The sequence below is a fragment of the Telmatherina bonti genome, assembly GCF_933228915.1.
Source record: "Telmatherina bonti genome assembly, chromosome: 8".
Taxonomy (NCBI): Eukaryota; Metazoa; Chordata; class Actinopteri; order Atheriniformes; family Telmatherinidae; genus Telmatherina; species Telmatherina bonti.
Window position 1 is genome coordinate 28,521,207 of NC_136626.1, and position 17,371 is coordinate 28,538,577.

Consider the following 17,371-nt stretch of genomic DNA (forward strand, 5'->3'; position numbering starts at 1 on the left):
TGGTGAGTCCACGGGAGGTGGGGCCCATGTAACCCTTTCGGGCTGAGCCTGATCGGGCCCCTGCAGGCAAAGGTCTGGCCACCAGACGCTTGCTCTGGTGCCCCACCCTCCGGCCTGGCTCCAGAGGGGGGCCCCGGTGACGTCAAGGGAACATTTCCGCCCATGATCATTGTCATCATATGGGTTTTTGAGCTGCACTCACTTCGGTCCCTCCCCTAGAGACCGGTTTGCCATGGTTGACCCCACCAGGGGCATTAAGCCCCCGACAACATAGCTCCTAGGATCTTCAGGACACACAAACCCCTGAACCATGATAAGATGGCGGCTCAGGGAGGAGTCTGTTGAACCAGAATAATGTCATGATTTTCATGAAACTTTTTTTTATTAATTTTGTCAATTTCAGCTTATTTCCCAGGCAGCTGTTTTTCTCTTACTTAATGGGAGGGTATGAATACTGAGGATATGCGTCTAACAAGGATTATTTTTCACTGAAGTTAATGTCAGCTTGGCAGGATGAGCTGTTAGCCAGAGAGCTCGTCTGCTCCGCCTCCTCCTCATGTTTGTCATTTAGACACAAAAGTAAATGAAAATAAATAAAATTAAAAGTACAGGCACCATTTTCTGTCATTTTAAAAATATTTTGGTGTTTTTTGTGGAAGAATGGGATCAGTAATTAGATAATCTTGGCATATATAATTGCTAGGCAACGGAGGACTGGAGCGCTATGGGTAATTCTCGTAAACTTGGTAGGCTGTCTCATTTCACTGGCAGTAAGCGCACTTGGAAGTGTGTAGACCCTGAATTGAGACACAGCTTGTATCACCTTCAGAGAATCAATATGCCCGTGTGTGTTTGCCTCCTGTTTTCAAACAATAAACCCCCCAGACCTCTTCAGATGTGGACATCTTGGCCTGTAAATGCTGATCAGTCCTTTGATAACAATATTATAAAATGCTTTCAGGTTTTTTTCTCCTTGTGTTAATTTTCACTCCCTTTATCATAAAAAAAAATCAAATTAATACCTTGCGGATAAATCAGTGCACAAAATTTTCTTGACTGTCTTGTTTTGCTACAACAGAAGTATCAGTGGGATATTCCAGATGTCGTCCTGTTTCAGACTGTCTCTCCCTGAGGAAGGCATGACATATCCCATTACACCTTCTCAGCATGTATCCTGTATCATGTTTCTTGGATTCCACCTTTAAGTCGCATGTCAGCATACAGTATCCAGACATAATCCAGACTGTTTCATGCAACATGTTGGTGGGTAAAGTTTGACCACTGAGCTCTTAACTGGTCAGTATAAGCCACAACCTTGTATTAATCTAGTGTCATGGAGCAATGTTCAAAATCTGTTGTGGAGGCTTTAAGATCACAAGTGTATATGTGGAACAGGAGAGCCTGAAATAGACTGAAACATATGTCCTAAGATGCCTTGTTCACTCTGGGGTTTTTTCCCTGTGAGGATTTATCGTTCAGCATGAAACTATAATTACATGTACGTGTGTATATGTGTGTGTGTGCAGGTGGTGGTGTTGGGGGGAGCTTCGGCCCTGTTTCTGCTCAGGTTTTACTGCTGTGTGTTTACATTGCTTCACCTGGGTCTGATTGGGAAATGTGATTTGGATTTCAAGCTTCCCAGCAGAAATAAAACATGTGTGAAGGGATATTAGAACCAGAAGTGTGAATCAAGATTGTATAACAGAAAAACACATATGGATAGTCATGGTGCATATGTAAGTACGCTACATAGCAATCAGACCCTGAGCCAGCAGGACATAGACACAGATGTATGTGGCTTGCTTAAAGGCTGTGGCATAAATTATTTTAGCTTTGTTTTCTTCCTTATTTGTAAAGAATAAAACAGAATAGGATAAAAACATACACATATGTTTCACATGCATATCCTAGTACACAATAACGGAACAACTTTACTTTTGCATAGGTTTGATCATACCAAGAAGATCAAATACACAAAATAATCAGCAGAAAAAAGGAAAAATACAGACACACAACATTTGCAGAACATAGATAATTGGAAACTGCTGCTGAGTCATTTGTGATTAAATTGTGGTATTGCTTATTTTGTTTTATACACAACTATAGATTAGAATTTCCTTGTTAAAGCCCAGTGGACAACGTTTTGTACCAGGGGCGCGGTCCTGAACTGTCCTGAAACGAGTTTCCTCCGCAGGGTGGCCGGGCTCTCCCTCAGGGTGAGGAGCTCGGTCATCCGGGAGGGGCTCAGAGTAGAGCTGCTGCTCCTCCACATCGAGAGGAACAAGTTGAGGTGGCTAGGGCATCTGGTCAGGATGCCTCCTGGACGTCTTCCTGGTGAGGTGTTCCAGGCATGTCCTCTGGGAGGAGACCCCGGGGAAGACCCAGGACACACTGGAGGGATTATGTCTCTTGGCTGGCCTGGGAACACCTCAGGATCCCCCCCGCAGGGTTGGTAAATGTGGCTGGGGAGAGGGAAGTCTGGGCATCACTGCTGCCCCCGCGACCCGACCCCAGATAAGCGGCAGAAGATGGATAGATGGATGGCATCAACAATTAACATCGACCAACACCATTTTTCCACACCTATAACAAACAGCATAAGTCTTAGCGAATCCAACCTGAGATGTTTTTATATCTAATCTGAATGTTAATCTGTCACGTTCACATTCTAGTTTAGTGAAATGAGTGTAACCATAGTTCACATCTGGATCAACATGAAATTATGGCCTGCGTTGCAGAGATTATGAAAGCTCAGAAAGTGTTCTTGGCAGCTGCATCACATCGTGTATGTGTCTCATCCCTCCTCTTTGTTCGTGGCCTGATATCTGCAGATGTTTTCAGGGGTGAAGTTTTCAGTTTCTCTCAGTCCTGCGAGCCTCTGCTGGCTACTTCCTCTCCCACAAGGCCTCGTGTTAAACCCCAACTATTGACGCTGGTGCGTGTTTGCGTGTGCATGTGAGAGACAGAGGAAAGGAGAAGGGCCAAGTAAACCTGTGTGTTGACTTTACAGGCTTTCCCAGGCTGCAGGACCTGGTGGTGCACCACCACTGCTCTGTGTGCTTAGCCTGTCACTCCCAAGAAATTCTGATCATTTGTACAAACACAAAAACCTGGGAAAACAAAATAAAATCCCCGTCCTGTTTGCAGTGTGTGAGCGTTCAGCAGGAGGACTTGGCACTGAGTTCTCAGTCAATGCATGGGTGTTATTTTAGAGCTGCCCATCGGTGTGAGTTTTGATATTCTGGCCTGAATTGTGAGTTATGCCTGCAAATTCTCCAAGTTTGGAAACTCATCAGTTTATCTTCAGCATAGCTGATGTAAATTTGAAGGTACACTGTGTGCGTTTTTCTTTCTGTGGGCTTGAGGGTTTCTGAGGGGAGTATCTGTCCTTCACCACTTCCTGAACTAGCCTGGAGGGACCTGATATTTATGAGGAACAGACTCCCCCCACCTCCCCAAAAACAGAAATTCAACTCAATAGTTGTTCCATTCAAAAACATTCTGCTCCAAGTGGATACAATAGACTCTGCGCACTTTCCATTGTCGTTTGCCGTTAAATACTGTTCTTCCTGTTAAATGGGGGCTGTCACTGGTGCAGTGACGTGGTGCTTTGGCCAAATATCTGACTTTATCTGTACAAAGCAATGTGGGAAGCTGACACTTGCTGAGATGCTGTTAAAGGTAAAAAAGGACATGCCATAATTCCCACTGCTAGAAGTAGTGTTGCCACCACCTTCAGGAGCATTTTCCACATGTGGTTTCTGTTTTTATATTTGATCCTTGCTGAGGATGTAACAGCCAGCAAGGTTTCCCAGCAGTCTGTGAGATAGAAATGATATTTAATCTATTTCTTCATGCTCTTCAGAATGGCTTTTCTTGTTGTTTGTGGTGATTATCATGCATGTCAAATTCCAGGAGGAAGGTGGCAGTAAAATAAAAAACTAAACCTTTAGTTATAAGACTTTGATTTTGTGCCTCATTTAGAACTTTTAACAATTTTTGTTGCTTTGTTTGTAACCTTTACTTAGCTTTGGTCAGAATTAGAAACCAAAACAGCCACTATCCTAGTTTGACATGACAAACGGATATGTTGCTGTTCTTCTGCGCTCTAGAGGCATAAATAATACAGATCCCAAAACACTCTATTTTCTTGTAACCATGCACTAATAACTAACTGGGATGATGGACTTGGGTGTAAAAGGGAACCTTCATCTTAACTTGGCCAGTGGAACCTGTGTGATGTCAATGTTATCGTCCTCACCAGTTTGCGCAGCCTGTTTATGTGCTTTAAGACAATGTTCTGGTTCTGGTTCCATTCAAGAGTCTCAGAATTTTCTGGTAAAACCAACAGGAGTTCACCCCAGTTTAACCAGAACCAAAGTGGGAGAACTTCACTTTGCATAAATAATTGTGGAAACATCATAACGGATTGCACTGATTTTCTACGAGTTTTGTCCTGTTTGCAGTCAACCTACTGTCTTGATTGGTGGGAGACCCATGGTTCCTTTCCACCAAAGAGGAAAGGGTGCTGGTTTGGTGCTAATGCTAGAGACAGTGCTTAGCTGGTTCAACTCTGGTGCTTCCAAAGAACCGCTTCTGGCTTTGTCCAAAAGAGTCTAGTCAGTGGTGAGTCGTTACATCATCTAAAACGTATTTGGGCAGGAGGGTGGGCTCAACCATGGCATAGTTCAAGGTTGTTTGGTTCACCAGCTGGTCACCAGGAAAAGAGAACAGGTTCAGGAAATGTGGGTTGCTTTTTGGTTGCCCATTGCCACTGCATCCGAGGGAGTCTTGGCTGCAGATGGGAGAATGAGGCGGGGCTGGATATTGGATGGGGCTGGATGTCCAACCCCGCCCCCTCAACATTTTGATTGGATTAACCCTTACCCTGACACTAACACTAACCCTAACCATGCCCAATTGACATCCAACTCCACCCAATATCCAGGCCTCCCCCATTCTCCAGGCTGCAGCTGGGGGTTGTTGCTGCATCCTGGCTCCCTTTTTGTGGTCCCTGAAATCTTTTTTAAGCTTTTTTTAATATGTTGACCAGCTGGTTGATGCTCCATTTGTATCCAGCTGCAGCCATCTCCCGTTGTAGCTGCTTGAACACTTTGTCTGATTTGTTCAATTTACCTTGGATCTCTGCGGACGACAATAAAAACAGGAAACTGAATTTCCTCCTTGACTAATTCTGCTTGCTTCTTGGAGTCCATTTTTCAGCTGGTATGAAGATGTTGGTCCATGTTTCAAGGCCAGGTGACCCTGCCCCCAGCTGCTGATGCAAGCAATGTAAACCAATTCCCAACTCTGGCCCAGCAAAGAGTTGGTGTTTGAGTAGAACCAGTTTTGAAAGCAAGGCGCTGGTGTTTAGGCAGTCAAAAGCCAAATAACTGGCTTTGTCTGGTTCTGGCTCCAAACTTCCCATGTTCTTTAGTTGTGGCACATGTTATCTGGTTTGCTGGTTAATGAACACACTTGAAAGATGGACATGTATCACCATCAGTTCCACTTTTACTTAAGTTTTCTTTACTATTCCAGCTTTTCTTCTTTACTTTAAGTATGCTGCTTGTTTGGTATGGCGTATACAGATGAGTCCAGCCATAACCCACTTTCTTTTTGGTTCAAGTTGGAATCCAGTTGGACAGGCTGGTTCAAAGTTTGGGAGCTGGCACAGAGCCCCGCAGTTGTGAAAGGGATTTAAATGTAATGTATTAAATAAATACATCACATCAACACTAATTCGGCTGACAAATTAATGCTTTTCTTATCATTTAAAAAAAACACCAGGAACCTTCTGGAAAATTAATGTAAATAAAACTTGAAGGTGGACTATTTTTAGAATTTCCCCTCAGGTAAATGTTTTCATGAAGCTCCTCAGGCTTTCAAAGAATCCAAGCTCCCTCAGCTCCTCCTTTACACAAACCTGCTCTGCAGTCCTGGACGTGGGAGGAAAAATCTCAACTGTCCTGTTGGTGCATTGGCTCTTTATGGTCATGGTTTCCTATAAAAAAGAAAGAAAAAGAAGAACGAAGAAAAAATAAGAATAAAGCCTTTCACTCTACCAATTCTTTACACCTACATCTTCCACCACTTGGTTAGTTTGTGTACAGTTTCCTTGCAAGAATACTTTTAAAATGATCAGCAGATTTTAGTTTGTTAAACATCCTTGAGAAGAGCTTTAGATGTTAATACAGATCCAGATCTGAACTATTTTTGCTCAACGTTGGCAGAAATGGGATATACAGTCTCTGATGTTTTATTCTTTAATGACTTAAAAACTGAATTTCTTATTGCAAGAAATCTCTCTGCGATGTTTGCAGATTGAAAAAACATGTAGATGTGTCAAAAGAAAAAGTTTATTCTTTTCTGTGCCTACATTAAACAAAGTACCAGTAATGTTTCACACCATGACAGATGAGTGAAGACTTCTGTTAAAATACAGATTATAAGCCAATGTTTCCTCATGAGTTATAGCAGACATGTAAAACTCAGGAAAAGCTCAGTGCTGGAACCTGATAAGGAGGTCAACCACGGCTCTGTGTTGCATTATATCCCTACAGTTACATTCTTCTTTCCTTCTCGATGTGGACTTTGGATTCTTTTACAGAACAACCTGTCACATGTAGGTGTTTGATGAGAGATGCTCCACAGGATGAGTTAAAATGAGTAAAAAAAAACAAAAAACGCTGCTCCACTTTAAAGGCTCTTGTTTTGATTCATTTCTACACTTTATCCTCGGGTTTATTTTTTGTTCCTGTTCTGAAAGCTTTTCGATGTGTCAGTAGTTTGTTTTCACATATGTGACTGAACTCTGCTCTGGTGTAGATTTCCATGAAGGTTAGATTCCTTGAAAAGTTGGAGATCATAGAATTGATTTTTTTTTCTTTCAGTTCATGCTGGCAAAATGTCAAGATTAGCAAACATACAATAAATAACTTTCACTTACAGCGTGGGGGGTCCAGTGAGACCAGGAAATATTTGTCTTGCCAGAAGATAATGTAACCTATATTGATATTAAAAGCAAAATCTCCAAACAACATCCTTACTCCCTCTTCATCCCCATCTTGACCTCCTCACGCTCAGCCCTCACTTCCTCTCACTCCCTCCTTTATTTTCTCTGACCCTTCATAGATGTATTTGCCCTGGATCACTTGTAGCGGTTTGCCTGTGTGAGCTAAGCACTCATAGTCCCACTTCACCTGGCTGACATGGTGACGGCTGGGAGCAGACTTTACCTCAGACTGGTGTTATCCAAACCAGAGCCAGGCTGCTGGTGTCTGCCAGTTTTCTCATTTGAAAGGTTGTTTCATTAGCAGTAGACCTGACATACTTTTCCTGGTAGGAGACATTATTTCCATTATTTCACTTGAGTTGGAAATAAAAAAAAATTCTTTGCAACATGACTTAATCATCGTTTTCTGTAAACTCTAAGGTTTTTAATGACGCAAGGCTCGAAGGCAAACCTTAATGCAAGTCTCTGTGCAGTTGAACAGCTTCATACTCACATCAGTGCAAATTACATTAGTTTTTAGCTCAGAAAAAAAGTTATTTTGGGGGAAAAAAAAGTCCTTGACAAAACTGACAAGAGTAAGTTTAACCTGCTTTGCTCCTGTAAGACGAGACTGAAGAGAACATTCCAGACCTGAGCTATCAATGTGCTCCTCTCCAGGACTGCAGATGATCCCATGTTACTGCAGCAGAAGCCAAAATACCAGCTGTTATCTTCATACAGGTTGACAGCTCAGCTGGAACCAGAGGATGCAACAATGCTACATCTGACATCCGCGAAATCTGTCTAGATTTCTACGCTGAATACTGCTTATTCATCCAGAACTGTGGTTGTTTAAGGACTTCATCATGAATAAAAACATCTTTTTTTTTTATATCTTTAATAAAAAAAAATTTTAAAAAAGGAAGAATGATTCAATTAAATTAAATAAATAAAATTAAAATTAAAATTAAAATTAAAATTAAAATTAAAATTAAAATTAAAATTAAAATTAAAATTAATTTAATTTAATTTAATTTAATTTAATTTAATTTAATTTAATTTAATTTAATTTAATTTAAGAAGTTTTGTAAGGAATTTTATAGCAGGTCTGTTGTGTTGTTTTGCCTTCTAATGGAAGGTGATTGCCATTATGAGTTTGTCTTTTTGTAACTTTCACTCCTGGCATGTGACCTTTAAATTGAACTCAATAATTATGTCTTTTGTTGCAATTATAGGATGAAAGATGAAGAAGGTTTACAGTTTTAGGATTTCACAATCACCAATTGATCATGTACGTCTCAGATTTTAACACGCTTTGTTAAGCCTCACTCTGAAATTTCCTTATTTGTTCAATAGATTGACCTCTGATACCATTCTAGGTGTGATAGAAGTGGATATTTACGTCAGATTTGATCAAAAGTTTAAATTCAAGTAGAGAAGTTGTCTGGGGACTACATTTGCTTCTTTCTTGTTTCTTTATCAGCTGCAATTCACCTGCTATATTATTTCAATTGAAAGCTTTGCAGACTACCTGATAGTCAGTAAATGGCCATATATATATATATATATATATATATATATATATATATATATATATATATATATATATATATATATATATATATATATATATATATATATATATATATATATATATATATATATATATATCCTGCGATGGACTGGCAAGCTGTCCAGGGTGTACCCTGCCTGTCGCCCAAAGCCAGCTGGGATAGGCTCCAGCTTCCCCGCGACCCTGAATTGGGATAAGCGGTTCGGAAAATGAATGAATGAATGAATGTATATATCACATAAATATGCTATTTACAGCAAATTAGGCAAAAGCACGCAAACACACAACGATGGCCTCAAAATGTAGAACTAAAAGTCAGTTCTCCTCCTCTATACAGTACAGGCAGTCATTACACAAATGTTCTCCAGTTCATGGTAAACATATTTTTTACTTCCATATGCACACAAGCCATCAGGTGTTTGTGTTTCATTAGTAATGAAAGAGCACAAGGAATTAAACCGAGTAAAGAAGTCTCAGTGGGAAACGGCTGTTAATGAAAGGTTGCAAGAAATGGCTGAAAGAAAACCAATGGTTACGTGTGAAAGCACATTATGAAAGAGGCTAGTCTGGATTTATATATGTATATATATATATATATATATATATATATATATATATATATATACAGTCCTGATCAAAATCTTAAGACCAGTTGAAAATTTGTTAGAATTTCCCTTTTAGATATAGGACTCAGTAATGAGTAGCTCCACTGTTCTTGTTACTTAATCACTTCAAAAATTTGTTTGGGCATGCTTGACGCAAGTGTTTCCAGGAGACTCGAGGGAACATTGCTGCAAGTGGTGAAGATGTCTTCACAAAGGGCATCAACTGTCTGAAACTGATGGCCATTTTTATCAACTTTTCTTGCCATCCATCTTCAAATGTTCTATATGGGATTTCAACAGGGGAACATGCAGGATGGTGGAAAAAAAGTGATCTTATTCACCCTGAAGAAGTCCTTTGTCAAGTGAACACTAACCCTCCAAAAAATGAACAATCATATTAATTGATTTTGAGTTGAAGAAAGAAAAAACAAACAAACAAATTGGTCCTGGACAAATTAGAGCACTTTTCTGCTGAACAGTGGGACAAAATACCTGTCAACAGGTGCAGAAGTCTGACTGAGAGGAACAGAAAACACCTGACTGTAGCGGAAACATTTAAGGATTGTTCAACAAAATATTAGTTTATGAGTGATGTAAAATGTAATGAATTATCTTATTTGCTTTTAAAGAAAATATATCTATTGAACCAATTTCGAAAATAATATAATGATTTTTATAAAAGTTTTATTTATTATTACTTTAGTCAATTTTAGCTTATTTTACAAGGGTATGAATAAATATGAGTACAACTGTATATATATATATATATATATATATATATATATATATATATATATATATATATATATATATATATATATATGTGTGTGTATATATATATGTGTATGTATATATATATATATGTGTGTATATATATATGTGTATGTATATATATATATATATATATATATATATATATATATATATATATATATATATATACATATATATATATATAAATGTAGCATCATCGTATATGAAAAGTAAGCATATATATATATATATATATATATATATATATATATATATATATATATGTGTGTGTATATATATATGTGTATGTATATATATATATATATATATATATATATATATATATATATATATATATATATATATATATATATATATATATACATATATATATATATAAATGTAGCATCATCGTATATGAAAAGTAAGCAGACACTAGTTGAAACTGGTTTCTCTCTGCTGTTGGACTGAGTGGTCAGTTGGAGGTGGCTTGTGGGCACTGCGTCTGTCCCGCTGAAGTCATGTCTGTGACTGAAAGTCTCAGCGTCTCCTTTTTTCTCTCCAGCATTTGTTCGTTCATTTTTTCAATTCATTATTTGCTCCCACAGTAAGCATGCATTATGTAAAATGGAATAATAAAAATTCTATTGCATATAAATCGAAGCTTTTCTGTCTCCTTTGGTGGATACTGTGACGTCACTTCAGAGGAGAATTTAATTAGCTTTTTTTTCTCAGAGTGATAAAGAGCCTAGTAAATGGAAATTCCACTGTTAGGCAGCAATTATTGTGTCTTTTACTGAGTGAAATTAAAAACATTCTTCCTATTAAACTCCCATGTTCTTCTTAATGAATGTTTGGTTCCCATGAATACAGAGAGGTCGGTACAAAATGTAATGTGTAGGCAGTGAATCCCTCCCCCCTTTTCTTAATTTTAACCATGTGGTCACACAACATGAAACCTTCTGACAGACATTACATAACCTGCTGTTTCCACCTTTTACTTTCAGGTTGAAGGTCTGCCTCTGCGTGTATTTGGGATGAAGCACCTGTCAGACATTCACTTCCTCCTGCTCAGCCTCCTTCATCTGTTAGGAGCCGTCACATCACAGGTCAACCCAGGTGTGTAATGTCAGCCTGAGATCATTCTCAACAGTTAGTGAATACTTTTAAAAAATTTTGGGGTTTTCTTAGAGATCCTTCTCCAAGCCGGCAGTCCAGACTGCAATTGATTCAGATTTTGGAACAAGTGGTGCTTTGTGAGAGCCATGTGGTCCCCCTCTTTCTGGTTTGCCTTCTTTGATCTCACCATGCACGCCTTTCTCCAGCTCTGCGCCCTCCATTTAGGTGTTTTTTGTGATGTCAATTAAAAGGGACCATTGCATTTTTTTTTATATAGAGAAGCAGAGTGACAACATTTACTCGGAAAAAATAAAATAGAAATAAAAGTGAGCGCTCTAGTTGCTGCTGGAAGAGTTTTACAACAGCAGATATTAGCCAGGAAAACCTCAAGCTGGCTAGTGTTTATGATTTCAGTGTCGAAGCTTCTGTCAGTGGGCTGAGGTTTCTTTATTGTTGAAACAATAATGACTGATATATACTCAGATCTAACGTGTAATGAATGATGGCTTGAAACCGAATGAACAGGGTTCTCTAACTTCTCTCTGTCGAGCAGCATTAAAGGAGGAAACAAAGCACCAGTGGAAAAAGAAAAGTCTCATCACTTCTACATCCGTTGGCGCAGCTCCAACCCACTAAACTTATTTCATTTTTAAACCAAGAAACTTAAACTTTTAAAGAAGAAGCTGTTTTCTACATTTATATAATCATGCAAACACATCACATCACACATCACATCAGGCATAGATTTACCCAGATTCACTATTTGTGCGAAATCAAAGTCTGTTTTACAAGAATTAAATGATAGTGTAGTAAAAAGTGTTCTAGAGACCATAAAGTATGGCGGCGTTTAAGTGAAATATGTGCAAGCCATGGTTCCTTTCATGACTGTGTCCAATACATCTGTTAATAGCTACAATTCGGACCTATTTAGCCACCTTTGAGAAGTTTTGGCTTTGAGGATTCCTTGTGCAAAATGCAGTGCGATTTATGAAAGATCTTCTCAGATGTTTTTTAAAAAAAGATATTTTAGCGTTTAACTACGACAAGATGTTTTCTCTTGAGTTGTTATTGTGCGTGCATGATCGTGTTAGCACCTCCGCTTGGATGCAAATACCCAGCACACACATGCATGCTGTGGATGGAGCTATCTGGAGTCTGTGGCTAATGCATACCAGACATTCTGACAGCAGGAAAGTCCATTGAAATAGGTTCTGTCTTTCTTTTGTGTGTGTGTGTGTGTGTGTGTGTGTGTGTGTGTGTGTGTGTGTGTGTGTGTGTGTGTGTGTGTGGTGTGCAATTCCAGGAGCTCACCACTCGTAAGTCATGGAAAGGACTGTTTGTGCATCTGATTGTGGTCAAAGTTCAAGAAGTTTAGCATTCAACACAAAGTTTTGTAGCTTGAATCTGAACCGCGAGAGTTCTACATTGAGAAATCGCCTCCACTGTTGCAAAAGCTCAAATCTCAACCTGTTCTGATATATTAAAGCAGGACGTGTGCACCTATAACTCTGTCTAATGCTTTAGTTCTGCTGCATTGAGAAGAGGGTCATTTTTCCACAGTCTGGAAATATTCATAGCTGGATTTAGCAGAGCTGAGATGTAGAGTAATGCCAACTTTCCCCTATTTAAAATTCCCAAGCAATGGAGTTATACCATCCCTGTCTTTCCCATTTTACTTATGAGTGGGCGAACTTCAGCACAAGTCTGGGCGGAACAGCTAAATATCATGGAGCTGTGTTGTGTGGACTCCTTCCTGGAAGCATGTTTATAGTAAATCCTCAGTGAATGAGCAGATAAGTAAATTAAGAAATTGAATGCAGAAAACACTTATACAACTAGAAAACACTGCTTCATTTTCACTCTGCAATGCATTATGGGGTCAAACTGTCAGTGAGAAGCTACAATTCGAGACAAATAAACAGAATACTGTTAATATTAAATATTATTTATGCACTAAATATGATCAAAATCCTTTAAAGTTGTTATACAGACAAACTTCTACTCGTTGTAAGTATCTATATTACTGCAAAGTGTTAATATTGCCAGACACCAGGACTAAAATTAAAAATTAAATATAGATATTTTGAAGAGATTTCATTTTAGTTTACAGTGATAGGGGATGTCTCAGACTTTACCAGGATGCACCATGCTTTTCTCCATGTAGCCGCGAGGACACACCCCAGCCCCCCTGCAGCCCTGCTCAATCTTGACCTACTTTAGGGTGGGTATGGACAATCCATAGATGGATTAATCTTTAGATGGCCCTAAGTGATATCTTTTATATTGAATTTACGCTTTTTTAAAACCTAACATTTGAGTAGTAATTTTCATTTGTCACATGTGACCAAACTGGCGACCAATCACCTAGTTAAACCAGAAGCGTTAGTTAAGTAAACAACCAATTTAAGAGATTTCACCCAAAGCTGACCTTACATGATAGACACATCAGCAACATGTACGTGAATGTAAACTTCCATGGCTGCGGTGTGAGCATCTATCTCTGTGTGTGTTATAGCATATATGGAGTCAGGGTTGAACAAGCCTGCCTTTCAGTAGTCAGGGAGCGGTAAAAATCAAGAGGTGAGGGAGAAGCATCTTTATTCGGCCACCACATAAGGCAACTATTTTTCCAACTTTTTTGGGGAGATATTTTTAGATGTTGCGGCCAAATGTGAAGCCTGAGAGGTGGTGGTGGAGTAAACCTGTATTTGTGTGCGTGTATCAAAATGTGCACTCTGGACTGCCCCCACAGTTCGCCCCAGAGGTCACCTCTGAGTGGGTTGGGTAGATAAATAAACATAGCAAAAACCAACATTTGGACGAGCGGTCACACATCCGGCACGACATACTGAGAACCTGTATCCCCCTCTCCCTGCCTCTCTGTAGGATGTGGTTAAAGATGGTGATAATTACTCTTATTTCCATCAGTAATGCCCTAAATATTTTGTATTTTTCTTTTTGTTCTTCATAACTGGTAATGCTGCAGTGTATGACTATATCACTTTCTATGCTTTCAGACCAAATGTCTGTGGGGCTCATTAAATGTAATTGTACTACAGTAAATACCCTCCAGGGATCTCTCTTAAGATCTACATCTTTAAGGGCATTTTCATGTGTCATGTAAATCTAAATGTCAGCTGGTGATTGTTCTCTGTCCTTATCTTGTAAGGCAGCGCCGGTAAACTGACCGCAGGGCCTAAGCTTAAGCTTGGTTCTGTACTAGTCTTTTGTCATTAATGTTACATGTCTGTATGTCTGACCTTGGATGAGCTGGCTTGAACTCTGAATTTCCCCTCTGGGATGAATAAAATATCTTTGATTTGATATAAAATCATAATACATTTCTTTGTCACATATGGACTTAATGAATATACATACATCTACTACAGTGGAGCTAGAGCCATATATATATATGTAGCTCCTCCTGAGCTACAGCTGCCCCAATATATATATATATATATATATATATATATATATATATATATATTGGGGCAGCTATATATATATATATATATATATATATATATATATATATATATATATATATATATATATATATTGGGGCAGCTATATATATATATATATATATATATTGGGGCAGCTATATATATATATATATATATATATATATATATATATATATATATATATATATATATATATATATATATATATATATATATATATATATATATATATATATATATAGCTGCCCCAATATATATATATATATATATATAGCTGCCCCAATATATATATATATATATATATATATATATATATATATATATATATATATATATATATATATATATATATATATATATATATATATATATATATATATATATATATATATATATATTTATATATATATATATATATATATATTTATATATATATATATATATATATATATATAGCTGTATCTCAGGAGGCGGCTGTAGCTCAGGAGGAAGAGCAGTTGTCCTTCAACTGGTAAGTTGGGAGATCGATTCCAGGCTTCCCCTGAAATGCCGAAGTGTCCTAGGGCAAGACACTGAACCCCAAACTGCCCCCCCGATCCCCCTATTGGGGTATGAGTGTTGAGTGAGTGTGAGTGTGTGTGTGCGAATGGGTGAATGTGACAAGTAGTGTAAAGTGCTTTGAGTGGTCTGTATGACTAGAAAAGTGCTATAGAAGTACAAGTCCATATTATATGTGGTCAATGTAAAATTCCACAATTTTCCAGATATTTTATGCTTATGACCCATTTTAGATGCCATACTTACATCAGTTATGTACATTTCTGAGGCCAGCATCCCAAAGCTCACAAGCCACACTTTACACCTTTTTTTTCCATCCAGGAGCATCATGTCATCTTCAAACTACCTCTTACTTTATGGCACCACACGGGTGCCAAATAACAACGATTAGGGAGCTACCATTTAAAAATCTGCCAGAGTTCAGTTAGTAAGGCTTTACATTTGCTTTATTTTTCCTTGTCAAAAATGGCCAATCTTGTTGGCTGGCCGATGCTCTCCTGTGAGTGAAGTACCCCGAAATTCTTTCTCCAGATCTGTTCTTTTTCTTTTGATAACAACCGATCTCAGCTTTAAAGTTTTAAATCAAACACTGAGTTGAAGAAAGAGTGTAAGTCCTGGAAGTCTGAGCGTATATGTACATGTCTGTGCCAGACACGTGAACGATGCGTCTGGTCAACAGCCCAAACTTTCATTCGTTTCCACGTTTCTGATTTTTAAGCAAATGTTTAGAGATCAAGAAAAGAGGAAGAGAAAATCACAAGGAGAGAAAAGGGATGAAAGAGCAGGCAGAGAGACAGAGAAGGTCTTGAACCTCAAGCTCTGCTGTTACTGGCATCTTCTCAAAGGTTTTCTGTAAGACAAGGGGCCAGGCTGGAAGGGTCACACTCCCTTTAACTTCCACCTCCAGCTCAGCTGAAAGAACTGAAAGCTGCAACTAAACGCCATCATGTACACAGAAACTAAGTCTTTCCAAAGGTTCTTTCATCCATAAATGAGGTTGAACTTTGGTCATATCCTCTTAGCTTGAGCTATCAGAGTAAGATCCTCACAAACTCATGAAAAGTGTTTTTATTATTTGCCCTGAGTAACACCTATATGCATCAGGAAGTTCATTCAGACTCTTGTAAAAGCTAATGCATGCCATGTTGGCCATGTCACGCTCACTTAAAGCGTTTGAGTCTTAATGAGGTGAGGATGAAGTAAATCACATTTGCCTTTAATCTAGTCATTGAGTGGATGAGCAACAAGGGAGGGGAAAGACCACACACGAGGACATGACAGAGAGGAGACAGGAGAAAAAAAACAAACAAAAAAAAAACAGAAGATGAGGAGGTGGAGAGGCATGCAGGGCGCATGGGGGATGTTGCTTCTTCTGACCACACAGTCGGGACATGATGTAGCTGTACCAGCGAGCCACTTCAACCAGACACACTGCTTTTAAACAGTGAAAAGGTCCATGCTATTATGAGAGCACTGAGTGTGTGTGTGTAAGTGTGTTGGCACATCTGGCATCCTGCCGCAGCATTGCCCCCACCCCATCACCCAGCACTATTCATCAGGCATTTCTACAAAAGCTGGGAATGAAGGAGATCTTTCAGGGGGATGTCCGAGAGCATCTGGTGAATGTTTGAGTATGGTTTCAAATTTTCGACACAAACCGCGGCTGTGGTTGGTGAGAGCAGGGAGACAAGTTTCAGAGTGTGATAAATGTGTGTAACAGCAGTGGAAAGACTGAAAGAAAATAAGCATTTATTTAATAAAATGACAGTAAGAGGGCAACTTTTTTTTTTTTTTAACTCCAATAAACAGATAATCATTTAGGTTTCAAACAGATGGAAACATATTAAAGTTTCTAAGTGACTGTAGACAATATTCCACATATAGAGATTTATAGCAAATTTCAACTCGTTGTTGAGTTGCTTATTATTTATTCTCATGCTCTCATGTTGTTTTCAGATGTAACAGTCACTGAAATGTGTGTGAAATGAACACAAACATCTTACACTTCATTATGTAGTAGTGTCAGGATTATAACTATGTCCTGGTATTTTAAAAAAAAACCCAACAAACTTTTCCTCATTTTATTAGTTTAGGGCAAGAAGTTGAGGATTTCTTTCTGAAAAGATTTTATACACATCAACACAAATAGTCATAGTACTGTTGTCAACAGTATTTTCTTGAAGTCAAGACACCTGAACCAATTAAAGCATCCGCTACAAAAGCAAAACCAGACTGACTTTCTTTAAATATTGTTTTTCACTTTTTGTTAGCTTTATTTTAAAGAATAAATCCATTTAGGTGT

The 17,371-nt window shown here is 38.4% G+C and overlaps 1 protein-coding gene across 2 annotated transcripts in view; it reads left to right on the forward strand.

Moving 5' to 3' along the window:
• The window catches only part of ddr2a (discoidin domain receptor tyrosine kinase 2a), a 38,815-nt gene that overhangs the window by 10,963 nt on the left and 10,481 nt on the right, over positions 1-17,371 (forward strand). For both annotated transcript variants that reach the window (XM_079244569.1, XM_079244570.1), the window contains exon 3: positions 10,933-11,044. In XM_079244569.1, coding sequence (XP_079100695.1) covers positions 10,963-11,044 — 82 coding nt within the window. In that variant the 5' untranslated portion in view covers positions 10,933-10,962. The remainder of the gene's footprint in view (positions 1-10,932; positions 11,045-17,371) is intronic.